Source organism: Oreochromis aureus, linkage group 19, assembly GCF_013358895.1.
Source record: "Oreochromis aureus strain Israel breed Guangdong linkage group 19, ZZ_aureus, whole genome shotgun sequence".
Taxonomy (NCBI): domain Eukaryota; kingdom Metazoa; phylum Chordata; class Actinopteri; order Cichliformes; family Cichlidae; genus Oreochromis; species Oreochromis aureus.
Genome location: NC_052960.1, coordinates 27,855,143 through 27,882,982, shown reverse-complemented (window position 1 = coordinate 27,882,982; position 27,840 = coordinate 27,855,143). Strand labels below are relative to the sequence as shown.

Below are 27,840 nucleotides of genomic sequence, written 5' to 3'. Positions count from 1 at the left end.
TAGCGTCTGGAAACGCTGACTTTACTGAAGTTATCATGTTATGGCACATGCCATCGCCAGATCTTATATATTATAAATTCTAATTATATCTTAAAGCTTTTATATACTGATGGCTGACCTAAAGTCTTTGTTGTTATATATATATATATATATATATATATATATATATATATATATATATATATATATATATATATATATATATATATATATATATATATATATATATATATATATATATATATATATATATCTATATATCTATAGTGGATTTCACTATCTAATGTTTTGAACATTAACCAATGCTTTTAGATTGAAAAGTAGTTCGTATGAGGTAGGGCTGTGCGATATAACGAAAATCTCATATCCCGATATAAGGCATTTATCGTCATGACAATGATATATAATAACAAACATTTTACATTTTCTGTAAATTCGGTGAATCTTGGGCAGCTCGACTTGCATTAAGTGTTTTCAGCTGGGCGTTGTGTACCTGGAGTCGAGTGTTACATAAGTTGAAACGGCCTCAATTTTCTTTGTGAGTATTTATTACACAGCGTGCTGCAGGGAAAAGCCTGTTCTAAGCTTTATTTTTTTTTAGCACGACTCTTTTTAGCTTCTCATGCGTAAACACTCTGCATTCTATTTCACTTGATTCAGTTTATTTTGAAAAATCTCAACAGGATCTTCAGCTTTATTGTGAAAGGTTTATGTGGGAAATAAACATGCGGACGGCAGAGCCACGTGATGGTTTTACCGTCGTTGTTGCTAACGACAACACATAAAAACAATCGCTTGTCTGTCTGTAGTGTGGCTATATTAAATATAAGAGAAAGAGAGAACTTCAGGAAATTATACAGTGACCATCAAAATGATTGCCATAAACAGTTGATTTTGCGACACCACGAAACAAACGATAGCGTAATATGAAACGATAGACGTTTTCATATCGTACCCGATATATATCGTTATATCGAACAGCCCTACTTTGAGGCATCCTTCAGTTCTTAGCTACACTCAAAGAGCCTAGACAGACTCCACAGGGTGAACTTTGGTCATGAACAGGAAGAATGAGAAAGTGTTTTCTGTCACACTGTGTAATTCCTAACTTCTGTCTGGACTTAGACAATAGAAACACTATCAGGGGTTAAAGGGTGTTAGAGGGAGGGCCAGCCGAAGGCTGAAGCTCTGTGACTGAGCAAGTCACTATATTCTGTCTTGCTGTGGTTGCCCCATGCTGGTGGTGGGGGTGGGAAGAGGTCAGGATGCACAGGATGCCAGTTGTGATGATTAATCTGTGGATTAGAGGATCTGCATCAGCACAGCCTGTTTATATCCAGACAGTCAAACAGGCAAGCAGACTTCAAATTAGCCACTAATCAACTTAGGGTGGAACCAACAGACTCTCAGTAGGGACTGCTGCATGGTAATGCTAATGAACAGAGCCTCTGGTTTGAGGACGTGTTTAATTTTTAAATTTATAAAAAATTCTAACTTGGTATTGAGTTTTGCATTGTCACAGTAAACTTGATGTTTGTAGGTTGCTGCTTTCAGTCAGTGGCTGGTAGGAGTATAGTTGCAACAATAGCAACATTTCAAGGCCTTAATATAAATGCTTTTGCAGCTGCCATTTCAAATTTTTTTTTTGGAGCCACAAGTGACCGCGAATGAAAGGGTGGACTGCCAAGTTTATCAAGCTTCCAGAAACCTATTTGGATACAGTGTACAGATACAAGTAGCTGCTGTTGGGTACTAAATAACAGACTAATTAAACTGAAAAATGTCACTCACCAAAACAGAAGTACAAATGTGGATGGTCTATAGCTCAAAGGCGGCCTTATTATCGGTCAGTCAGTTCCATTTAAAGGCACCAACATCACAAATGCTTTTGAGAGGTCCAGTAAATCAAAGCAGCCACAACTCTGTTATCCAGATGGATGAGTTGTAAAAACATTCAATCTCCCACTTTAGTTATAAACTAGTAAATATATAAATGGATGAAAATATGTGTTGTTGTTGTTGTGGGTTTTTTTTTTTTTTGTTGTTGTTTGTTTGTTTTTTGTTAATGCTGTAACATTAGACTTACATGGGAGTCAGTGTGGCTGGACCCCAATTTGTGTCCATTAAATGAACTGCAGTTTTTGTTGTTGTTGTTGGTTTTTTTTTTTTTTTTGCCACCTTTACCTTAGCTTTGGTTTTCGGCCCTCCTGCTTTTCTAAATGTGCATCAGATAATCATTTTAGTGTGTTTCATGTACAGACAGATGAATGTCAATTGAGCCTTTCTCCTCTGTTCTTCCTGTTTGCAGGTGAAGAGACTTCATGTCCCAGAAATCCCTGTGAACGTCAGCACTTCCTCTTAAGTGTGTTCCCTTTCCCATTCTCTCTCTCTGGTTGGTTGGATGAGTCCCAAACAGCGACACAACTGATTGGGTGTTGAGCCAGACCGGGTAGCCAACGGGAAGCTAGGTGAGGCTTTCATTTTGTTTGTTGGTTTTTTGTTTTTAAATTATAATAATTTATTTTATTAAGTTTAGTTTTATACTAAACTTAATAGTATAAAACACATGTGTGGGAATGATAGAAAGCTTGACTTAATGAAGAAACCCATCTGGCATATGAGTAGAGCTGGGCGATAGAATGATAACGATATGTATTGTGAAATAACTTTTTCTCGATAGAAAAATTAAACTATTGCGATAGACCTCATCTCTCGCTCTCTTCCTCTTTTTAAAAAAAAAAAGAAAAAGAAAAGAACAGCCAATCCAAATTGAGTAGCGCAGAGTCGAACCAATCACAGCCGCAGCGTCACATCACGTGACTTGTTACGTACAGCACAAGCGCCAAGCCGCACATATGTATTTGCTTGGGAAGCAGCCAGCCGCAGTGCCGGCCGGGTAATGGAGGAAATGAGTGTGCCGACTAGAGAAAAATCAACCGAGAGCTTGGGTGACCAGGTTACCGAAGACAACACAGATGACGGTTCCAGTGCCAGAGAGATTGTCGAAAGGGAGGGCCAGAGAAGTTCCGTAGTGTGGAGGTATTTCGGCTATTTGAAGTCTGACAAAAAACAGTAGCGTGTTTTTTCCCAAGAGTTAGCTGCCTGGCAAAGCGCTACCTGTGCATCCCCGCAACCAGCAGCCCCTCTGAGAGGGTATTTAGTACAGGGGGTAATATTGTGACTTGCCACAGGGCCGCTTTAAAGCCTGAAGCAGTGGATAGACTTGTCTTCCTGTCCTGCAACCTGTAGGCTTTTGTCAGACTAAAGTTTTATATATATATCAGGGCTCGCAAAATTTCAAAATCTCTTGTAGCCCTTCGGGCAGGCACTCTTCAGTTTTTGGTAGCCCAATTTATTTTGGTAGCCCAAAATAAATTTAAGTAGCCCGAATAAAAAAGAGAGCAATTTGTTAATGTTTTGTTTCCTTTACAATATTATACATTAAAGTATAATATTGTAACGGAAACAAAAATTAATCAGAAAATTGTTAAAATACAAATCACAACAACTGTATAAAAATTACAATCATCAACTCAAATACTTGTTTCTAATTGAACAGAAATTTCTATGAACTTGTAAGAACTGTGTAGAACATGAATCAGTCTGTGTCAGATCCTGAATCTGAAATTTCCACTGAAGTCAAGGGTAAGGGGTAAGTGGAACCAAGATCGAGGGCATTTGCTTTTTGAAGTTTGCAAAGACTGCTAAATTTTGACAATGGTAGTTCACTCTTTGCAACATAGTATGCTTTTGAAAGATTTTTCAGGACTTCTTCTTGTGCTTGGTTTATTTTTAGTATGTTTTTTTGCAATTGCTGTTTGTTCTGGGAAAGATATTGCAGACTGGGCAATAATGCATTTCTTGCATTTCTCATGGGTTCTGATGGGGTCTTTCTTAAAATTACTGGTCCCAGTAACAAAGGCGCTTGGCGACTCGGATATCGAGGGAAACTCACGACACACCCTGCAGAACATCATGTTATTTAGCTCGTCATATTCCAGCCACATAAATTCTTTTCTCCATGAAACCAAAAAAGCTGAGCTTTCTTTTTGCCTCAGTCTGATTTGTCACAACTTTTCTGTTTTGTGGTAGGCTTTTATTTGGCTGCCCCTTCTTCACCCTGACCTGTCTTATTTGGCTCAGCAGAACTAAAATACTGGCGTAAATCCATCTGCTTTTACACACGTACTTGCATAACGGTCAGCGATTCTCTGCGCAATCAGCCTCTCACATGTTTAAGCTTGCTGTGGGAGATTTCACTTGTCACGTTTGAATAGTAAGCTAATGAGTGATAAGACGATGTCAGAGGAATTGGTGTGCAATTAATCGTCACTCACCAATCAGTGCTGCCGCTCTCTACACACCGTTCGCGCGATCGCAAAGTGAAAGTGAAAGCAAAAAAACAAGCACAAATTCAAACGCGATTTCAGTATGTCACATATTGACAGAGGCTCATCGATGCCAATGACATAATTACTCAGCTACATTTGCGAAAGAAAATGCAAAAGCATTGACACATATTTTTCCTTCCTATGATAGCCCGATGGGCAGGGTTGAGATAGATTTTGATAGCCCGACTGGAAAAATCGCTAGCCCCGGGACGTCGGGCTAGCGATTTTGCGAGCCCTGTATATAGTTGCACCTTGGATGTGCACCTAGTATTTAAAGAATGTTCTGTTAGCATCTTTATTTTAAAACTGTTTGAAAAGCTAAGCTATACAACAAGGAGAGATTGAGAATTTCCTTTTAGTTCTCAGTTTATTTGATATTGACAAAAGTTAGTCAATTTTGTCTGTTCTTCTGTAAAACAAACTAAGATTTATTTTTTTAGAATTAATATTTTGTTTCTAAGTGGAATTGACAATTTAGTAGTCTGTTTTGTTTGTTCTATTTTGAAACTTAAACGCTTTAGCGGCTACCTAGAGCTGGGCAATATAAGATTTTTTTCATATCACGATATGTTTTTTTTTCATTTCAGGCGATAACGATATATATCACGATATAAGCCAAATAACTATATTTGTAAGATTTAAATGTGCCGTTGCTCACAAGTAAAATGTGAAATAATTAGCAGCTTGTTTTAATTAAAATATTTATTTCCCATAATAAGTTCAACAGGGCAGATGTACTTAAGGCGCTTTACGGTCCTTAGGGACTAGTAAAGCGCCATACAAATACAGACCATTTACCAAGCTAAATCTGAAAGTGATAATTTCATACAGCTTTGAAAATGTTAGTGCTGTTATTTTTTTTAATTTTTTTATTCTAGTAACTAGTGTTTTGGCTCCGTTTCTATGTTATTATCAAGCGATTATTTAAATGTCTTTTCAAAAAAAAGAGAAACACCTGCATGTTTGCTTATGGTTATGTTTCACCTTAATTTATATCTATATTTTTATTGCAATTTTGACTCCATTGTAATTCCGCCCAATTAATGAGACCTTTCCTGAAGCTCTGTGACAGTCTGTGAAGTAATTTCTGTACAGGTATACAGAATTTTTATTTATTTTTTTTTTGGGGGGGGGGGGATTCAAAGATAGTTAGGGTTACGCTCAGCCTTGAGTGCCTTGCCTCAATGCCACCTTTCTGCTCTCTCAGAGATGTGCACTTCCAGCACACAGATTGCACACGAAGTCCACATAACAGACACCAAAAAACTGATGTAGCTTCAGATCGTATTTCACTTAGTGACATCATTGTCAAGTAAGGAAGCATTGAAAAATGCTGTTACAAATTATTGGCAAATTGATGCAAACCCCCAAAGGTGATATACCTGGCAAGTAAGTTTGTTGTTACCCCATATTGGTACAAATTAAAACATGATCAGGATCATATAGCTTGGGTAAATTACAGCGAGCTGGCCAACAAAATCACAGTTATTAGGAAGTGCTAACACTTTTGATTATGTCTAATAATAAATAAACCATAAAAATCAGATCTGTTTAAGCATTAGTACAGTAATAGCTAACACGGGGGGCGGTTAGCTACTTAAATGTAGCTAAATTATGCATCTTTCAACTGTACTTTGATTGCTTGCACATGAATAACAGCTTTGAGTGTCAGTAATAAGATTTCTGTATATTTTTGTTGCTTTAGGCTAGCCATCATGGCTGATGTGGACCCAGACACCCTGCTGGAGTGGCTCCAGATGGGTCAGGGCGATGAGCGTGACATGCAACTCATTGCTCTGGAGCAACTCTGCATGCTACTGCTCATGTCAGATAATGTTGACCGCTGCTTTGAGACGTAAGTTTGTGTATTTGTCTCACAAGCATTCAGTTGGTGGTCATGATTTCAGAATTCAGCACTCTCTCTTCCTTACCGTCATCCCTCTCTTATCTGCTAGATGTCCTCCTCGGACGTTCCTTCCAGCGCTCTGTAAGATCTTCTTGGATGAGAGTGCTCCAGATAATGTGCTGGAGGTTACAGCCCGAGCGATAACCTACTACCTGGATGTGTCGGCAGAATGTACCCGCAGGATTGTGGGAGTGGATGGGGCCATCAAAGCGCTGTGTAATCGGCTGGTGGTAGTGGAGTTGAACAACAGGACCAGCAGAGACCTGGCTGAGCAGTGTGTCAAGGTAGGAGACAACTGACCATAAGGGAAAGACCCATTTCATTTGCCTGATCTGTTTCTTGTCTTATGGTGATTGTTGACAGGTTTTAAACATAAGGCAAAAGCCTCAGTCCTGCTTGCTTTGCTGGGCTTTCAAATAAATCCTCAAAATTGGAGCTTACTTCCCTATATAAGAGGTGGTCTTCTGACATGAGGGGTTTTTTTGGGGTTTGGAGGCAGAACTATGCCATAGACATGAGATCACAACCATGTGCTGCCAGATGTTTATTAATAGACTTCCAGGACAGTGGTGTTTATTCAGGCCTTACTTTGTCACCAGTCTGATGTGTTAGATCAGACTTGTGCTAGAGGCCAAGAGGAGTTCTTTTTCTGTTTTTCTGTCATTTGATCCTGTTATTTTGTTTTTGGAGGTTTAACACACCAAACAGTATTAAATGGTATTGAATATGACTTGTCAATTTTTTTTTTGATCTTCTAAGAAAAGGCAGAAATATCAGTTAGTGAGGATGATGGGAGATCAGTCTCTATGTTGAGTGCTTTAAATAAATCATTGACCCACCCAAAAATGTTATCTAATGGCATAGTTTGGAGAAGTCTGTGATTCAGGTACACCAAGAGTTGGAGTTATGTATTTCTTATAGAGATCAAGTTTGAACAAATGTTTTCGTGTTTCTTCAGGTGCTGGAGTTGATCTGTACCAGAGAGTCTGGCGCAGTGTTTGAGGCAGGCGGGCTGAACTGTGTGCTGAGTTTCATCCGAGACAGTGGGCACCTTGTTCATAAAGACACTCTGCACTCAGCCATGGCCGTTGTGTCCCGCCTTTGCAGCAAGATGGAGCCCCAGGACTCTTCTCTGGAGACCTGTGTCGAGTCTCTGTCTAGCCTCCTCAAACACGAAGACCACCAGGTAACTATACAACAGGGGTTGCATCCAGCTAATGCGCTGATTACAAATACATGGTATGAGAGAGACTGAAATAGTTGGTGCCCTTCCTTCTTATTTGTGCTATTTACCGCTTTTTCTAAACTAAGGGTGGTCATAAAGGGGATGGAGCTAAAACTGTTCTTTCTACTATATGGAGGGGCTGGGCCAAATATTTAGATAACTGAAGTTTCAGAGTTTAGATTGTCTCTTTCTCGGTGAATAGATATTACAATGAAAGATGAGGTTTTTGTTCTCTCCTAATGCTGTAACAACTCCTAGTTGCAACACAGAGACTACAGCTTTGTGCCTCTGAGAAAAATGATTTAAAGAAACAAGTAGTGGGACTTTTAACAGCTAAGTAAATTATAGTGCTTTGTTTAAAATGTACTGTTTTGGAACATTAATAACTCAAATTTCCCTTTAGAAGCTGCTTTAAAGAGGGGAAAAAATTGTAATAAGTATCGCTAGATCTTTAACCTTGTTCAGGCTGAATAGAGACTGACAGACCACGTGACTTTCGCACATTGCATTATGGGTACGAGTGGCAACAAAGTCAAAACACTGCATCAAGCGCTAGCATTTCCAGCACCGGTAATCAATTCTGCGGTTTTAATCCCTACTTGCATTTTATTTGCCCCAAAAACAGTTATGTACAAAACGACGGAGAACACGGCAGGTCTGTACAAAGACAGACTTGACGAAAAGGCAAAAAAAAAAAAGTACGAGGAAAAAATCAAAGGAGTGAAAGGGTTAGACCCATACGAGCATACAGAGTGGAGTAAGGATGTTAGCGTGCTGCCCAACTTTCATCACACACATATTTATTATTATATGGTCCTAAGTGTGAGTGCATACACTCACAAAATGTTTAGTAACTTCAGATCCCTGCAACAAGCCCAGGTCCAGTTTACTTTGGTGATTTGGACTATTCCATTTCACAGCTGTTGTTAAATTTTTTTCCTTTATCTCCTGTACAGACCAATGCAATCTTTTTGTCGTTTCAGGTTGTAGTATTACACAACATTTTCAGATCTAATAGAAATAAGATAAGTGTTTCGTAATTCATTCAATTTATTGTCTTTATTTATAACTGGCATTATTGTTTCATTCTATTATAGAATCTTACAAGAAAGAGGCAAAATTGTATTCCATTATGCTTTATTAGTTGCTTCGGTGAAAAACAAATCAACAATGCAAAAAACCTCCCCCAAAAAAGAATTGCAAAACAACATACTGGAAAACAGTTATTCATCACTTGATTGCTTCAATACAACCCTTGGGCACATATATGCGGGACTTTTCGTGGCTGTTTTGATATCGCTCTGTCTCTCAACCGATCAAATCTCGCTGTGGTAGCAGCTTTAAACTCGGTATGACCCAGGTTGATAGAGGGTGCCCAGTCTGGATCGCATTCCAGCATTTTGTAGGCTGGTTTTCCTACAAAACACAACAAATATTAGCCCGCAAAGCCACAGTGAACAAAGCAGCATAGCGCAACGAATTCAAATCAAATCAATATAAGACTTATTTGTAACCTACATCAACAATTATGTTATGATTGTTGGGACGTTATATTTGGTCTCTGGCTCTTTGTTACATCGGAAACATGGCTTGAACAATTTTTCTTCCACGACGTAATCCGATAAAAAACGATCTCTTTACCCGTCGGCTTCCCGTGGCTGTAATGCGACCGGCTATTGCAGTTAATAATACAACAGCTTCTTGCCATTCTTTTGTTTCTTTTTTATCGCTGTGTGACTGTTTTCATGTGAAAGCCTGCGTGCGCTAGTACCGCTTGCCACTCGTACCTACAATTCTTTGCGGTTTTACCCCGGAAATGACACCACATTTTCAATCTCTATATGCTATAACTCAAAACTCTCCTCTCCTGCAGGTGTCAGACGGTGCTTTGCGCTGCTTTGCCTCACTGGCTGATCGGTTCACACGCCGTGGTGTAGACCCTGCCCCTTTAGCCAAACATGGCTTGACAGAGGAGCTCCTGTCCCGCATGGCGGCTGCTGGAGGTACAGTGTCAGGCCCTGCCTCTTCCTGCAAGCCAGGCCGGCCTTCAGCAGGTGCAGGCCCCTCGGCTTCTGACTCGAAATTGAGCAACCAGGTGTCTACCATTGTCAGCCTGCTGTCCACACTCTGCAGGGGGTCTCCGCTAGTGACACATGTAGGTCAAAACACCTTGAATGAAGATGTATTTATTACTTTAGTAAGTAAGAAGTCTGATGAACATTAACTGTTCTCTTTCTGGGTGTCCAGGACTTGTTGCGTTCAGCACTGCCTGATTCAATGGAGTCAGCACTGGGAGGAGATGAGCGGTGTGTATTGGACACCATGCGGCTGGTTGACCTCCTGCTGGTGCTCCTGTTTGAAGGGCGGAAAGCGCTGCCAAAGTCCACAGCGGGGTCGACGGGCAGGATTCCGGGGCTGCGACGTCTGGACAGTTCTGGGGAGAGATCACACCGACAGCTCATTGACTGTATCCGTAGCAAGGACACAGATGCTCTCATCGATGCCATTGACACTGGAGGTGATGATGCAAACTAATAAATATTACAGAAGCCATGAGCCTGAGTCTTGATAGTTTGGAAAAATTTCACACAATTTCACACACTTCCTTGTAACTTTGTAATCATATCAGCTAGACTCTTATATATTTGCATATGCATTACAAAAACAAATAACAGAACTTGATTTTAAAGTTTGCTCCAAAAGTATAGGCTTTAAACGTATTGATAGCCTAGACTATACTAAACTGTGAAATGAGGTAGAAAACAGGTGGTGTTTTGCTCAAAGTTTTTTTTTTTTTTGTGTGTGCGTGTGTTATGGGTCATAATGGAGTGTTGTTTTGTAGCATTTGAGGTGAACTTTATGGATGATGTCGGACAGACGCTGCTCAACTGGGCTTCAGCTTTTGGCACGCAAGAAATGGTAACAATAAGACTTGCCATTTAATCTGGACTAAATTTACTGAAGATCATCTAACTGACAATGATATTAGTTTTTCAGATCATTATTATTATTATTATTACAAATTGTTGTCCGTGTATTATTTAATTTGTTTCACCAACTGTCCATTGTTCTAGGTTGAGTTTCTTTGTGAGAGGGGAGCAGATGTCAATAGAGGTCAGAGGTCATCCTCACTGCACTATGCTGCCTGTTTTGGACGCCCGCAAGTAGCCAAGGTAACACACAAAGGCGGCTCCTAAGGATGAAATGCACGTTTAGTCCTGCAGTAGTCCAGTGTTCTGAAACATTTTTTTTCTGGAGTTGTCTGGAGCAATGTGTTTTGATGACTGATTTTTTTTTTTTTTTTTTTTTAATTTTGCATTGCTTCCTTTGTAACGTGTGTGTGCAGACTCTCCTGCGTCATGGGGCCAACCCTGACCTGAGGGATGAAGATGGAAAAACACCTCTGGACAAGGCTAGGGAGAGGGGACACAGTGAAGTTGTAGCTATACTGCAGTCTCCTGGTAAGTAAACCAGGACTGTACAAGACCACTACTGCTATTACTGGTTCAGCTGCTATATCATTTCATTGTAACGTGCCTTTTCTGTCTCTGACTTGTAATAACTTTGCACTTTTGCCTTTCTTATGCCAAAAAGTGAAGTTTACTTGCAATGTCTCCAAAAAAACTGAAATTAACCAGGCCATTTGCACCTACAGTAGATGTGCTTTATACTTGCCTGCACTTGGTTTTGCTGACAAAGAGTGATGCACAAATGTTGATTGGTCTCGAAAGTCAAACCATCTGTGTGTTTCAGGAGACTGGATGTGTCCGGTGAACAAGAGTGATGACAAGAAGAAGAAAGATGTTAACAAAGAGGAGGAGGAGGGCAGTGAACCCAAAGGAGACCCAGAAATGGCTCCTATCTACCTAAAGAGACTTCTGCCTGTTTTTGCACAAACATTTCAGCATACCATGCTGCCTTCTATTAGGTAAATGACAGTGTCTAAGCACTCTGCAGCAGCCATTCATTCACCTTAATCTACCATTGTTTACTGGGCTACATCAGATAAACTGTAAATATTGTTGAATTTACTTGAGTTAATCGAATCGTATTACATTGTGTTCTTTCTGTTCTGAATCAAACTTCACTACTATGTCCAGTGCAAATCTTAATTAAAGGAGCAGATGCCTTGGCATTCCATCATTCCATTAAGTGGACATAAAAGGAACTGCTGTCTATATATAAAACCAGGCTGGGAGTTCTCACTAGAAAAATGAAGTTGGATGTTTCTATTTTGATGGTTTTCAGGAAAGCTAGTCTGGCTTTGATCAGGAAAATGGTTCACTATAGCAGCGAAGTGCTGCTGAAAGAGGTGTGTGACAGCGAGGCGGGACATAACTTGCCCACGGTGCTGGTGGAGATCACAGCTACTGTCCTCGATCAAGAGGTACAAACACTCAAATACACAGACACAGACATGCTTTTGGGTCTTATTTGTCAAACCTTCCAAAACCCAGAATCTGAGCAGGACATACCTAGTTTGAATAGATCTAATTTTAGCCCAACAGAGAAGGATCACTAGCTTCAGCAGATGCTTAATATGCCATTAATTACAATTATTAAAACACTGCCGTGTATGTACTATAGAGGCCAAAAGGTGATGACACTCACACTGACTTAAATGGTTTTGGTTTTGGGTGCTTTAGTGCCACACAGCACAGTAGTCCAGTGGTGAGCATTTTTCCTTCAGCTGATTAAGGCTGTGTGAATTTTCTCAACGAAGCTGGGCTACCTCCCACAGTTTAAATACATGTTACGTTAACTAACTCTAAATTTTAAATCCTTTTCTTTCGGCTACACCATAGATCTGGAGGTTATTTTTTCCATCACAGTTCTTCAAGTCCGCTATCTTATCCTGCATTTCAATGTTCTGTTTCAGCAGTGTTTCATTTCCAAACAGTCTGATTCCAGATCTGTTGTCCATGTTTGTCTTTTTGAACAGAGAAAGGTTTTCCTTTGTAGTTGTTGTTGTTGTTGTTGTTGTTTTTTTTTTAAATAAATAAATAAATTCACTAATGTGGCATCCCAGATCTTGTTCAAAGTCTCTCAACTCTATAAGGTAGTGTCAGATTTTTCAGCAGTGTGTTGTGGTTAACGCGACTTCTTCCCCACACTAGACAGCCTTAAGCACATCTGAGGTAAAAAAAGAGATGCAAAGATGTGGAACACAGGGATGATAAAGACTCAGGAACCACTTCAATGTTTTGACCACAAGGCATGATGTTTTACCTGAGGTTGATCTACTAAAAAAAACCAAAACATTTTTCACCATGATGCATTATGTGACATTCTAAGCATGCCTACACACTACATGTATTTTAGCCAGCCACATAGGTCCTAATTTTTTTTCCTCTTTTAAGGAGGGATGTGATAACAACATGTTTTCTTGATTTCTCCCTCCCTGTGTCAGGACGATGATGACGGTCACCTTCTGGCTCTGCAGATCATAAGGGATCTGGTGGATAAGGGTGGAGATGTTTTCCTTGACCAGCTGGCTCGACTAGGCGTCATCAACAAGGTGTCGACTTTGGCTGGACCAGCGTCTGATGATGAGAACGAGGATGAAGCAAAGCCTGAGAAGGTATACACTGAGAGGGCGATGCTCAAGATTTAGTCTTTAGTATGTGTATATGATATACATATATCTTTCTCGCAGGAGGAAGAGGTGCAGGAGGATGCTAGGGAGATCCAGCAGGGGAAACCATACCACTGGAGGGACTGGTCCATCATCAGAGGCAGGGACTGTCTTTACATCTGGTCTGACGCTGCTGCCCTTGAGCTCTCCAATGGCTCTAACGGCTGGTTCAGGTTCATCCTGGATGGGAAGCTAGCCACCATGTACTCTAGCGGAAGTCCAGAAGGGGGATCGGACAGCTCCGGTATGAGTTAACATGCTCATAATGCACTTGCATATCTTTCATTTTGTTCTGCTGACAATGATCCATCTCTTTTGGGCTGCAGAGTCTCGCAGCGAGTTCTTGGAGAAGCTACAGCGGGCACGGAGTCAGGTGAAACCAGTAACAGCCAGTCAGCCCATCCTGTCCAGTGTTGGCCCCACCAAGCTGACCGTAGGGAACTGGTCTCTGACCTGCCTAAAGGATGGAGAGATTGCTATCCACAACTCAGATGGGCAGCAGGCCACCATCCTGAAGGAAGACCTGCCCGGCTTCGTCTTTGAGTCTAACAGAGGAACCAAGCACTCTTTCACAGCAGAAACATCCCTGGGTGAGTCTCAATGTCTAACAATCAAAATGTGTACAGATAAACTATCAAACAAAGGAAAATATTCTTGCGGTTGAAATTTACTAAGCAGTACAAACATTTGTTCAGCAGCAGAGACATGTGGTTAAATGTCTCATTTTTGTTTGTGTCTTTGTGTGTGTGCGCGCACGTGCATGAGTAGGCTCAGAGTTTGTGACTGGTTGGACGGGGAAACGAGGCAGGAAGTTGAAGTCAAAACTGGAGAAGACAAAGCAGAAGGTGAAAAGTATGGCAAGAGAGCTATATGACGATCACTTCAAAGCTGTAGAAAGCATGCCCAGAGGAGTGGTGGTTACTCTCCGGAACATTTCAACACAGCTGGAGTCTGCTTGGGAGCTGCACACCAACAGACAGGTATACAAGTACACATTAGTAAACAGACACTCATTGGATTGCAGTAATAAACAGTAATGTAAATGCTTACATGCTTATGACTTGCATTGTTAACAGTGTATTGAAGGGGAAAACACATGGAGGGACCTGATGAAAACGGCTCTGGAGAACCTGATTGTAGTTTTGAAGGATGAAAACACGATTTCTCCGTATGAGATGTGTAGCAGTGGCTTGGTCCAGGCTCTGTTTACAGTCCTTAACAATGTGAGCTAATTCTAAATCTCTCATTCATCTGATTATTTGTTCTTTACTGAAATATTCTAAGGTACTGGTTTTCAAATAAAGGCCTTGGACAGCCTTGTTGGACAAAGGCTGTGTTTTTCTTAAAGAGGTCTGTATAGCTGGCATTGAATCTTGAAAGCCTCAACAATCTGTGCCCTTTACCAATAGTTCATTAGAATCTAGTGTACATCATATATTCATCTCTTACCATGGCACTGTCCTTAAAGATGAAAATTTGACGTAATGTCTTATGCTTCTGTGCAGAGTGTGGAACTGGACCTGAAGCATGATTGTAAGCCTTTAATGGAAAGAATCAATGTCTTTAAGGCGGCTTTCAGCGAGAATGAAGACGATGAAAGGTAATATCATTCTCACATTCTGACTTCGATAAATGAAAACAAAGCACTCTTATGCATAATATAGGACAGTATGCTTGTTGTTTGTTCAAAGAGAGACAAGGAAAAGAAAGATGGACATAAATGAGGACATTTCGACATGAAGTAGACCAAAAAAATTGATTTAAAGAGACAAGATATACAGAGAATGAAGAAAGGCAGTACATTTTTAAAAGCAAAAATTACAAATGCAGTGTAATCCCAAGTTCATTACACACAGTTGCTGTAATTTTTGTTTGCGCTGTAGTCTCCAGCCTAGTTTGACTGAAATATAAAATCATTATGAAGAACTGTAGGATCCTTTAGTCTCCTTAGTTATCACTTGGATTCTACTCGGTCACATAGCTAGGCACTGTCAAAGATGTTTAAACTGTCTTTGTTTTGTTTGATTAGTTTACAAGTATGTCGAACTGATAAAAGTTGATAAATGATTCTGTGTGTGTGTGTTTAGCCGACCAGCTGTTGCCTTAATCCGTAAACTGATAGCTGTCCTGGAGTCAATAGAACGCCTACCTCTGCACTTGTACGACACTCCGGGATCCTCATACAACCTGCAGGTGAGGCAACGTGTGTTCTAGGTCCTGGTGTGTTGTTTGGAGAAGCTCTCAGTGATGTTGCTTGCCATAATCACAGCCTGTGATAAAATCTGTTTCTGTGCTTCAGATTCTTACACGGAGGTTGCGGTTCCGGCTGGAGCGAGCGCCGGGAGAGACGGCCCTAATCGACCGGACAGGTCGCATGTTGAAGATGGAACCACTTGCAACTGTGGAGTCTCTGGAGCAGTACCTGCTGAAGATGGTGAGGAGACACTAAAAATGCATTCAACCAAAATACAGCTAAATCTGGAAATACTTGGACAGTGAAAAAATAAAATCATAATTTTGGTACTGTAAGTCAAGTTTATTTATGACCGTTCACAGACAGCGTGCCCAAGTCTGACTTTCGTTAAATCTTTTTTTCATAAAATATTATCAAGTCTGTATCAGTGGATTTGGTATCAGCATGATTTCCACCCCAAACCTCTTTGGGAGCCAGTGTGTTTTAATCTTACATTTTTTTTGAATGTTGTGTATCGACCTAATTCCAGTTAATTTTTGACTTCCCTTCCTCTCTTCCTCTTTGGCCTCTTCTTCCTCTAGGTGGCAAAGCAGTGGTACGACTTTGAGCGCTCATCCTTTGTCTTTGTGCGGAAGCTGAGGGAAGGGCAGACCTTCACTTTCAGGCACCAACACGATTTTGATGAAAATGGTATCATCTATTGGGTCGGAACAAATGCCAAGTAAGAGCAACTTAAGCTAGCTATAAATTTAGCATGAGGCTTACTGATCGCTGATTTGCATAAATGATTTGCATCTTGCACTGGAGGTGTAAATGTAATGTTATCAAATTTGTGGTTATATCATGTCAAACTAGTGTTCCTCTTACATTTTATTCAGCATACACATTTTAGAATGAATTTAGCAGATTTTAAAATGGTTTGTGTTAGTGTCTTGATAGCTTGCTCAATCATCCAGATAAAAAAAATCCTAGAAAGTTGATTCTGTTCGTTTGGATGTAGCTTTTTCAGTATGAGAAACGTTTCTTCGTCAGTTTCAGCTGACTGCAGGTTTCCCCGCACTTATAAACAGTACATTTGCATAATGACTGAAACTAGCACTACTGACTAACAGTGGGCCATCAGGTCAGACTGAAGGAAGTCACTTGGATGAGTGACGAAATGTTTCTCCCAATGAAAACTCTACGTCCAGATAAACAGAATCAAGTTTCTAGGGTTTGTGATATTTTTTCTGTATACTTACAATCAATGTAAAATGCTATATTGCACACTTTTCTGTTCAGTCCTTCAGTTCTTTTAAAAAGTAATGCAACGTTTTAGATGTTTAAATTTAGAGCAAGGGGAGCTTTAGTGGAGTTTTGTTTTGTTTTTGTTTTCTTTCCCCTAAACCAATATTTGTTTTTGTCAGGACTGCCTACGAGTGGGTAAACCCCGCTGCTTATGGCCTAGTGGTGGTGACATCTTCAGAGGGCCGGAACCTCCCCTACGGGAGACTGGAAGACATTCTCAGTCGGGATAGCTCTGCTCTGAATTGCCACACAAACGACGACAAGAATGCCTGGTTTGCTATCGACCTTGGCCTGTGGGTCATTCCCTCAGCATACACTCTGAGGCATGCCAGGTAATAAGATGAGCACATCGTATGATGTAACAAATATATGTAGATACAATCTGAAATATCAGAAGGCTGTATCATGAAGGTGCTATTTACTCTCCAAATCTAACTTTGGGTTATCTAGGAATGTCGGGTGTTTGCAACCTCTGATAGCCTCTAACTGGCGTAAATTATCCTAAGCTAATCAGTTTAGATGCTAGATATTCAGTTATGTGTTTGTGTCTGGAACCAGATTACAAGTGTAAAAACTGAGCCAGATCTTGAGCTGCACAAAGCGTCTAAAAACATAATTCATGCAAAAAAAACCCAGCAACAAATGGCTGACTGGGTAAATTGTAGTTTTGGTCACTGCCACGGCATTAATGCACAAGTAGATCTGAATGTAATTACAGTTGTGTACTCTAAGAGATTACATTTTCTTTTATCTTTTCTTATGGCTTGATGGCAGTTTCAGCATTACTCTTTCAGGCATTCACTAGTATCAGTGCAACATTAAAATCTATAAATTAGGTCCAGAAAAATCACTTGAATTCATTTAAAGTTGTCTGAGGCAAAGTCAAACACTGTCCTTCTGTTTGAGCAATCTAAAAAACATGTTTGCATTGATTTTTAAAAAAAACCGAGTCCTCTGTGAAAGACACAGAAGGTTATTCATGATGGTGCCATATATGTGCAAGTTATCCGTGCCAAAATCACCCCGTATATAGTATATATTTGTTTTGGAGTAAAGTGTGTGTCATCCAGATAAAGGCCTTTTTAGAAAAAAAGGCCCTGCTAATTTCAACAAGTTGCTGCCAAAAAGCCATTTACATGCAATTCCAATTATGGCTTTGTAGCTAGAGTCTGTCTGCTCACCCACTCTAAGTATTTGCTGTGATAAAATCAATAAAAAGTCTTCAAGCAAAAAACAAAGCATACAAATTAGTAATCTTAACAGAGGAGTTGATGAAACCTCGGGAGAAACGTGCTCCTCTCCCTTCATTTTTTTCTAACATGCCAGCGTCCATATCGCAATCATCATCGTTTTTCAGGATTATGTCGTATAAAAAAATAAAGCGTTATCTGCCAGTTATCTCACGTTGTAGTGTAGAAACTACTGAAGACATCAGGAAATAAAACCAATATACCACCTGACCAAGTTGTGTGGTAACAATTCTACACCCCTTGCTCAGTCTGTAATAAAGCAAACCTGGACCCTGAGAGACAAAATTAAGAAACAACAGTTACACATAGTGTTCCAACATTGCAGAAAACGAAACAAACCCATGCAACAGAATGACACAATGAGACATTAGTGAATAGAATGGGTCTACCTGCTGAGAGGTATTGGATGATAAATCTACACCTAAAACGTTCTATGCAATAAAACACTGAAACTGCAGGGGGGAAAGAAACAAGTAGACTTTAAGACACTATGCATCCTATAACTAATATACACAGATCCTGACAAATGGCAGATATGAAAGTAGCATATCTAATTTTTAAAATATTAATCCTCCTGCAGGGGTTATGGCCGCTCTGCGTTGAGGAACTGGGTCTTTCAGGTGTCCAAGGACGGTCAGAACTGGACGACTCTTTACACCCACGTAGATGACAGCAGCCTAAATGAACCGGGGTAGGACTTTTCTCTAAATTCATTTAAACAGCTGAATAACCAACGTCCATAGTAGGTTGCGATTTTATCTGACTGTTGTCACAGGTCGACAGCCACGTGGCCTCTGGACCCATCTAAAGAAGAGAAGCAGGGCTGGAGGCACATTAGAATTAAACAGATGGGAAAGAACGCCAGCGGCCAGACACACTATCTGTCACTATCTGGACTTGAGCTGTACGGCAATGTCACTGCAGTCTGTGAGGATCAGCTGGGTGAGAACTTTGCTTCACTTGCAGTTTGCTTCGTGTGATTGACAACCAGAGGCTTTTAGTTGTTGGTATAATTTCTGAAAATTATGTCAGTAGCTTAACATTTTATGAACCTTATCTTAAAGCCTTGCCATTACTGCTCCTCCTCTGCTGTTTTGCCTTTGTGTCTAAGTAACTGTCAAACTGGTTAAATGTGAGATTTTAATTTGGCTGCCTCTTGGTCCTGCAGGTAAAGCTGTGAAGGAGGCAGAAGCAAACCTTCGCCGCCAGCGCCGCCTGTTTCGTTCTCAGGTGATGAAGTACATCGTACCAGGGGCACGGGTTGTTCGGGGCATTGACTGGAAGTGGCGTGACCAGGATGGAAACCCACCTGGAGAGGGCACCGTCACTGGAGAGGCTCACAATGGTAAGCAAACACACAAGACCAGATGAAACAGAAAGTGATGAACTGAAAAAAGAAAACAAAAAAGAAAACTGCATCGTTTACCCAACAGCTAGTGGATCCCGACTGGTTTAACTGCTGTAGTGCATTTTCCAAAATGTTTTGTTAACAGGAGTCCAGGGCCTGTACTACGAAGTGAGCTCAACCCGTTATTTGAACTCACTAGCAATACAATACTAGCATAAGTTATCAACCCAAAGTTTCTCCTGTGCGTTCGCATGAAAGGGGTGGCGATAACGTCTGACCAGTCTAAAAAGGGGAGTTTCATGGGTCGTGTGACATGTGATGAATACAGTTAGACACGCAGCGCTACTGTGAGCTATAAATTGCACAAAAAATGCCAGATGTAGCAAAATGATGCATATTAAAACTCGAATATGCAATTAACTAATAACACTTTTAAAAAATTTGTCAGAATGTTCAATAAACACTCCAGTTTCAAATAATTAGGATATTCTGGCAATTATTTCAGACTTCAGGCTTTACAGGGTTATTGATTAGACAGGCATTCTTGATTTGTGTTCTGTGCTCTATTGCTGCAACTCCACCAGTGTAAGATGAATTAGAATAAAGTACAACAAGATTTTACACATTTTCTAAATGGGTAAAACACTTAAACAGACTTACAACATGCTGTAAATAAAGGCATCAGTAAAATTTGTTGGACAAAAAATAAAATCTTAGACCCTTCTACTATCAGCACACGATGATAGTAGAAGCTGCTATTATCTGAAGACTTGATTGGTCAGTGGATAGTGACTTCATACATGTTGATCTCCACCTTTGTGGTGCAGAAAACCTAGGATTAACCCTGAAGATACCTTGATAAGATGAAATCCTGCTTCGTAGTACAGGCCTCTGTCTTCAGGAACTAAAATCTAAACTGTGGTTTCAAACTCCCCACCCAGGTCTTTGCACTGTGTAAAATATGTCTTAACACAGCAGGTTACTGAACAACTGTGTTTACACTTTTCTCCCTGCTCCCTTCTTCACCTTGAGATGTCAGAAGGATGATGTGTCAGCGGTGTCTGTGGTTACAGTAAAAGGCTAACAGCCAAGTGGAATCTCCACTTAGGAAGTGGTCTGTGGATCAATACCTTTCAGTTTAAATCTGTCCGTGATAGGCTGGTAGAATGAAGGGTTGAGTGTGAATTGTTGAATCTAGGATAATTGGACAGCTCCCTGATTGTGGTGACTTATCTAATTGGCTAAAGTAGGTGAAACTTACGCATGTACACATCATTAGTCAGTTTCCCACTGACTAACAAAAACTGACATGATGGAGCTAGCAAGTGAGTTATAACTTAATTAGCTTGTAATGTTTTTTGTAACTGTAAGCAACAACATTATATCCAGCTGAGTGTTTTTTGAAAGGGCCAGATGAGGAGGAATGATTAGTGTTGGAGTGGATAGTTTGTGGAATATCTAGTCATATTGAAAGAAATGGACCCTCTTCATCCTGTAAGGTGTGGAATTAGTGAAAAATTATGTAAAAATTGTAGAGATAATTTTGTTTCAGGATTTCTGGAGTCTTCCCTTTTGGCTTCAAAACCAAAATTCTACAATTTAACCTGGAGAGTCAGATAAGGGCAAACATCCTCTCCTCCTCCTCCTTCTCTTCTTCTCCTCTTCTTCTCCTCTTCCGTTCTCTTCCTATCCCATTTGTGCTTCTCACGTTTATTTTTTACCCAGATCTGATGCCCTCTCAGTGAGCTGAACGCATTGATACACCACCAGCAGCTCCATTGATTTTTTTTTTTTTCTTTTTTCATTTCTTTAAAAAAAAAAAAAAAATCATTACAAGCCAAGACGGTCTCATTATTTGAGTTTAATTCCTTTCATCTTTGATGCTTTGCATTTGCCAGAAGTATTTTCTACTTTTGCTTTGTCATTTTCTATAATCATGTCCATATCCCTCTCTCTTGTTGCTCCACCTGCACCCAAAAACCCTCCACCACATTAGAAATTTAAACAGAAAACAGCAATGAGTGTGCTGTTCTTTAAAATCAAATGAAATGGCACCCTTATAGGTATTTACATGATATTTTACAATGTTATTTTATGTTCTGTACATTTTGTGTGTACAATACATAAAGGAACAAATGGGTTCATTAGGTTTATATTGCTTGAACTCTATTCAAGAAACATCAGTTAAATATGTAGTATATTTATCAATATAAAGTACAAAACGGTACAGCAAATATTCACTGATTATTATTATTTTATTTTTTTTTGCAGGATTGAGTGTTAATTATTTAAATTTTTTTTGGTTTTATGTATTTTTGAGGAATGTAGTTAAGACTGTTTGATCTGTCTTTAAAAAACTTAAAAAAACAAAAACCAAAAAACTGTTGACCAAACCCAGAGCCAGTGCTTGAGCTATTGCTCTAAAGAGCCAGTGCGTGGTTTGATTCAGTTTCCTGCCCATTATTTCCAGTGTCTGGGCCGAGTCAGCCTTTATGACACATTCCCTGTTTTTGTTTGTTTGTTTGTTTTTGGCATTGTGACATGTAAATGACCCCACAGAACCAAGGAAGCATACTGACAGAGCTTGGAGGAAATTACCTCTTGTGGAGTCTAGCTCAGCAGATGCTTGGCTCTCCACTCCTAAAACTGCAACAACAACAAAAAAACAAAACAAAACTTACAAAACTGAAAACCATATGATTTTACATGTACTTATCAGTGTTGGTACATGTAACATTAATATACTAAAAAGATTAGTATATTAATAAAGATCTGTTTATCTATAGTTATTGGTTAGTTAAAATAACATCGCTTCCTCTTTAAAAATTGGTTATTTGGACACTTTGTTGGATCTAAGATGGGAATGTGGGTAGTCAATTAACAACTCGTTTTATCAGGCAAAAGATGTTTTAACACCCACACCCATCCACCCCCCCCCCCCCAAAACCAAAAGTATAGTAATTTTCACTCATTATACTATACTATATTTTTTTCTCAGGCAAGTTAGTGCTTTGTTTCATTGTGACTCTAAAGCAATATTTCATGTAAAGTATTTGATCTGGTCCAGTGTGGAGCTGCTCTGACTGTAAGCTGCTTCTCTGCTGTCTACCTCTCTTACTGTCTCTCTTTCTGTCTCTCTCTCGGGTCTCTGACATCTATCCGTCCGTCTCCCTCCCATCTCTCTGTCCATCCAGGCTGGATTGATGTAACCTGGGATGCTGGCGGCTCTAACTCTTACCGTATGGGCGCTGAAGGGAAGTTTGACCTCAAGCTTGCTCCAGGGTACGACCCTGAGTCGGCTGCCACAGCGCCGTCACCCAAACCTGTCTCATCCACTGTTTCAGGCCCCGCCTCCACCACGGTGGGACCCTCTGTGACGCAGGCGGCGAGCGGCGGCGGCACCACAACAACCACCTCATCATCTTCCTCCTCCACATCGTCATCCTCACTTCAGCAGTCATGGAGCAGCCTGGTTAAAAATAACTGTCCTGAGAAGGGCGGGGCCTCATCGCTTGGGGGTGCCAGCTCCTCCAGCAGAAAGGGGAGCAGCAGCTCTGTCTGCAGTGTCGCCTCCTCCTCTGACATCAGCCTAAGTTCCTCCGCTGGTTTTCCAGGTGCAGGAGGTCTGCGACTGGAGAGAAGGACTGACGGGCTAATGCTTGACCAAGGAACCGGTGTAGGAGGAGTAATGGGAGGCGGGGTTGGCTCTGATGGACATCAGCAAGAGCCAATTGTCGTTCTGTCCTCTGCAGCAGAGGGCGGATCTGGTTCAGCATCCAGTTCAGGCACACTTACTGGTGATGCATCCACCACAGCAGATGAAACCAGAAACAAAGACTCATCCACAGCAATGGCCACCACTGACCCAGCAACAGCGATCTCCATGGGGCTAGTGAGCGTGAGCTCCCCTGATGTCAGCTCAGTGTCGGAGTCGTCTAGCAAGGACACGCCTTCCCAGAGGCCTATGTGCTCGGTGGCTAACGCCCGGCTATCGGTCAGCTCCCTCTTGGCTGCCGGCGCTCCCATGAGCTCCAGTGCCAGCGTCCCTAATTTGTCTTCTCGTGAGGCCAGCTTGATGGAGTCCTTCGTCCGCCGCGCACCCAACATGTCGCGCACCAATGCCACAAATAACATGAACCTGAGCCGCAGCAGCAGCGACAACAACACCAACACGCTGGGCAGAAACGTCATGAGTACTGCCAGTGAGTACAGCAGGATTACTGCACTAATACTACAATATTTTTACAACATACCATTACAAGACTGGTATTACACCACAGTCCACTATCACGGAACATCATGGGTACTGCCAGCAAGTAATTAACTTGAGTATTAAAATCTAATCGTCTTTTGAGTTGGAGCTGGGGTGTATGGCAACATTGTTCAGCTGAATGGTGATGCATGGTGCATATATCTTATTAAATATTTGCCACAAAAGCAATATATGAGTCATCACAGGCACCGATTCTGAAATGGACTGATCAATATAAAATGCAAAAAACAAATTCATGGGTAATACTTCAAAACTTTTCTTTTTTTTTTTCTTTTTTTTTTTTTGTCTGGACCTGCTTCATATTTTGGTAATCTTTGTAAAATAATTTTCCATATTTCATTCTCCTGTTTAAAATGTTAATCATTTCATTGTTTTAAAATTCAGGCCCACAGTTGGTGTGTTACCCAGAGTTGACGATAATCGAAACCACCACAGCAGTCAGCGAACCACAGCCTACTGCTTCGAGAATAATCAGTGGCAGTGCTTCTTCCACTAAAACGTTGCACAAAGTAGACCAGGAGTTGTCTGTGAAGGTTCTCAGTAATCCAGGTCATCGTAGTCTAAGGAGCTTGGAAAGAAAAGTGTCTGGACTTCTTTAAGTTGCTTGAAGACATTTCACTTCTCATCCGGGAAGCTTCTTCTCCAGATGCTTTTCTTTCCAAGCTCCTTAGGCTACCTCCACACTAGCCCGGATAGATTTGAAAACGCCGTTTTCGTCTGAAAACGCTCTGCGTCCACACTAGCATTTTCAGTCGTTTTCACAGAGTTGTGTGTCCACATTGAAACGGCCGAAAACGCTTACGTTCCAGTCCCGCGCATGCACAAAAGAGAGTGAAAATTAAAGAATTTGAAGAAAAGCTATCTGGAGCATGTACAAACTGATATTAATCTCTTTTAGGGCTGTCAAAATTGAGAGCAAACAAAGCAACTGCTGTATAATGCCCTCCGCTATCTTTGTTTAATTGGTCACATGACTGCATCACATGAATAAAATGCGTCATCGTTTTAGAAAGTCTGCGTTTTCGAGCGTCCACACTGCAACGGGACAGCTCTGTTTTGAAATGTATGCGTTTTCTAGAGCGTTTCCAAAATGCTGTGTTTTTCCTTGAGGAAAATGCTGTCTCAGTGTGGACAGGAGGCCAAAACGGAGAGAAAACAATGCGTTTTGGAGAGAAAACGCATTAGTGTGGACGTAGCCTTAGACTAGACCAAGAGTTAAAAATCCTTTTCTCTCTCTCTCTTTTTTAAACATTTATTTGTTTTTTACCTTCTAGTTAAGTGCACTTTCCATGGGTGTGGTGTTCTTGTTAATGTGTTAGTATGTCATTATCAAAAATCAGCAAATTTATTGTAAAACTTTATTGTAATCCATTGTCCATTGCTGGACTGGCACTGTGTAACCCACCGTAGTCCATGAGAGAAACCTTACAATGCAAAAGGGTAGAAATGTGTGACTTGACACATGCTGACATGTCTATGCTCTTTGTGCATTGCAACATAAACTTAACATAGTTTAGATCACTTTCTGTCTAATTTCTTTTGAAATATTAATATACATTTTAAAACGTGACTATAAAGCGCACATTGATGCGCTTTATGGTACTTGATGAATAATGGAGTGAATAAATAGGAAGAGCAGATTAGAGTTTTACACAAAGTAATAATGACACTTAGTAACAAATAAAGTTCCCAAACAGGGTCAGTGAGGCAGAGACCACAGGATGTGTGTTTAGCATTGCTTTTAAAATTAGGAACAGATGCACTATTTACTCAGAGGACACGATTCAGTAAGCTGAGTTTGCTGTTTGAAGTGGCTGTGTGAAGATGCTTGTTCTCAGCTTCAAATCTCGTAGTATTTTTAAGTCCAAAGTTACTCAGACCACATGTGGAGGATCGTTCCTCTGGATCACTGGGTAAACCGCATGAGCTGCCTCCAGCCAGTCAGCTGTTTCCAGTTAGATGACTGGAGCATAACGAGCTTCACCTGCTGCTTTGTTTCTTTGGTTTCTGACCAACTAACCACCATTTGTTTGTTTTTGTGTGTGTGTTTGTTTGCAGCTTCTCCTCTCATGGGTGCTCAGAGCTTTCCTAACCTCACCACCACTGGCACCACCTCCACCGTTACCATGTCCACCTCCATAGTAACCAGCAGCAATAATGTAGCCACAGCCACCACGGGTTTGTCGGTCGGCCAGTTACTAAGCAACACCCTTACAACCAGCCTGACATCTACATCCAGCGAGAGCGACACGGGCCAGGAGGCCGAGTTCTCTCTCTATGGTTGGTGACCACACTCTCACTCACTCACTGAGCTTGCTTCAGCTAACCTATGCTGCCTATTGTCTCTCATATCAGTCAACTATGTAAAAGTTAGCAGATGGGAGCATAGAGCTTAGCCTTAATTTTCTTTGTAAATATAACAGAAAAGAAAAACATAGAAATCATTTTCAGCTTGATGCTGAAAATCCCCTTGAAAATCTTAACAACTGACATCTTGGAGACAGGTTGTTTCGCTTTTGTTCCGTGATGCCCTTACAATGCATATCTTGACACAAATCTTTAAACCAAATAGTTTTGCATTTAAACATAGTCATAAATTTAATCAACGTTATCAAAGGCAAACAGTGACACTAACACTTTTTCCCAGGTTCACAATCACGTTACTACCTCCCTGCTTGTGTGTGTACATGCTCTTTAAAACAAGTCATAATACCAGTTACGTCTTTATAATAGAAAACGTGCAGGGATCATTAAAACACATCAACATTGATCATTTAAGACTGTCTTTGCATGTCTTTGTATAATATGTATAGTAACTGGTTGGATTTCAATGAACCGGACCACTATTAACCAAACCTAAGCTCATGTTTTTAGAGTATATCAACATGTGTGCCAAGCGCCAACTTCCCCTCTTTCCCTTATTCTCAGTTGTTTAACCGACTTCATGTCCATCTGCTCATTTTCTCTCCCTGTAGACTTTCTGGACAGCTGCCGTGCCAACACACTGTTGGCTGAGCTGGACGATGAGGAGGACCTCCCAGAGCCTGATGACGATGATGACGAGAACGAAGATGACAATCAGGAGGATCAAGAATATGAGGAGGTCCTGGTACGTAAATAGATCTGGGCTTATTTTAAAGATTTGTGTTGTTTTTTGGGGGGTTTTTTTTTTTTTGGTTTTGTTTTTTTTTCTTCTGATGATTCGAAGATAATCTCTTGCTGTAGCTGTGGATGTTTTGTGCAAAAGCCCTTCAGAGGGGTGACTGTGTCACTGCTGTTCTGCAGGAAGAGGAGGAGTATGAGACCAAAGGAGGACGCAGGAGGACATGGGATGACGACTTTGTCCTAAAGAGGCAATTCTCTGCTCTGGTTCCTGCCTTTGACCCCCGACCAGGAAGAACCAACGTCCAGCAGACCACAGACCTGGAGATCCCTCCTCCAGGTAAAAAATGCAAAGGAGGAGGTGTTTGCTCATGGCACGACTTTCAGCTAGTTTCTGTAAATCCTGTTGTTGGCATTTATGTTTTGTGCTTTGTCAGTTGTCAAAGCTTTGACATCACGGCAACATAACTGATCGGTGATGGTCCTGTAGCAATGCTAATATGATTTTATGATTTTGAACAACAATTAATATTAGAAAAATATTACTTCTAATGTCACATATCCTAGTCTTCTGTGGTGACTGGTGACCCTGACTGGTGATCAGTTAAATGGCAGGTACCTCCTGTTGTTTATCTGACCAACCACTGAACTAATAATTGCATTATAAGAAATTAGTATTAAGTTCATTTTTTATTTTGTTGAATAAAAGTTCCATGTTATGATGGAATCAACTGATTTGTTTCCTCTGTTTCCTCGATGTAGAATATTCAGTTTAACACCTTGTTGATGTTAAAGGCTGAAAGGGGTTGAAAAAGTAGCATTTATGGATATTAGTGGAGTAGTATAAACAGGAGATGTTTAACCAAAAATTGAAGTCAGGAAATGAGGACTGAAAGAATCCTTGGGGCTTCCAAATGCTACAGAACTTGTACAGAAATTTTGACTACTGGTCTAGAAATCTTTCTCAGAGTTCAGTTGTTTATTTGAGATCTTAGTTATGCTGAAATCATCATTCTTAAAAAAAAAAAAAAAAAAAAACCTCTTATAAGAAAAGTCTGCAGTCATATTCCATCGATGTTTTTAAAAAGGGGTTTCTCTGTCTCCTTTGGTCCAGGAACTCCTCGATCTGAGGTTCAGGAGGAGGTGGAGTGTGCTCCCTCTCCTCACCTCGCTCTCACCCTTAAGGTAAGATAGATTACTTGGTGCTCAAATAAGATGTTATTTTTTTT

General features: G+C 40.6%; 1 protein-coding gene across 5 annotated transcripts in view; it reads left to right on the top strand.

Moving 5' to 3' along the window:
• The window catches only part of hectd1 (HECT domain containing 1), a 42,122-nt gene that overhangs the window by 5,123 nt on the left and 9,159 nt on the right, over positions 1–27,840 (top strand). For 2 of the 5 annotated variants that reach the window (XM_031745845.2, XM_031745846.2), the window contains exons 2-30: positions 2,309–2,468; positions 6,097–6,246; positions 6,347–6,581; positions 7,256–7,483; positions 9,396–9,677; positions 9,770–10,040; positions 10,365–10,441; positions 10,597–10,695; positions 10,869–10,983; positions 11,276–11,450; positions 11,771–11,909; positions 12,933–13,103; positions 13,179–13,401; positions 13,484–13,747; positions 13,926–14,137; positions 14,234–14,380; positions 14,663–14,757; positions 15,245–15,350; positions 15,457–15,591; positions 15,933–16,072; positions 16,758–16,970; positions 18,469–18,579; positions 18,664–18,830; positions 19,057–19,233; positions 22,431–23,438; positions 25,568–25,789; positions 26,485–26,618; positions 26,795–26,951; positions 27,726–27,796. In XM_031745845.2, coding sequence (XP_031601705.1) covers positions 6,107–6,246; positions 6,347–6,581; positions 7,256–7,483; positions 9,396–9,677; positions 9,770–10,040; positions 10,365–10,441; positions 10,597–10,695; positions 10,869–10,983; positions 11,276–11,450; positions 11,771–11,909; positions 12,933–13,103; positions 13,179–13,401; positions 13,484–13,747; positions 13,926–14,137; positions 14,234–14,380; positions 14,663–14,757; positions 15,245–15,350; positions 15,457–15,591; positions 15,933–16,072; positions 16,758–16,970; positions 18,469–18,579; positions 18,664–18,830; positions 19,057–19,233; positions 22,431–23,438; positions 25,568–25,789; positions 26,485–26,618; positions 26,795–26,951; positions 27,726–27,796 — 5,514 coding nt within the window. In that variant the 5' untranslated portion in view covers positions 2,309–2,468; positions 6,097–6,106. The remainder of the gene's footprint in view (positions 1–2,308; positions 2,469–6,096; positions 6,247–6,346; positions 6,582–7,255; positions 7,484–9,395; positions 9,678–9,769; positions 10,041–10,364; positions 10,442–10,596; positions 10,696–10,868; positions 10,984–11,275; positions 11,451–11,770; positions 11,910–12,932; positions 13,104–13,178; positions 13,402–13,483; positions 13,748–13,925; positions 14,138–14,233; positions 14,381–14,662; positions 14,758–15,244; positions 15,351–15,456; positions 15,592–15,932; positions 16,073–16,757; positions 16,971–18,468; positions 18,580–18,663; positions 18,831–19,056; positions 19,234–22,430; positions 23,439–25,567; positions 25,790–26,484; positions 26,619–26,794; positions 26,952–27,725; positions 27,797–27,840) is intronic. The other 3 variants (XM_031745847.2, XM_031745849.2, XM_031745848.2) reach the window with 3 other exon arrangements.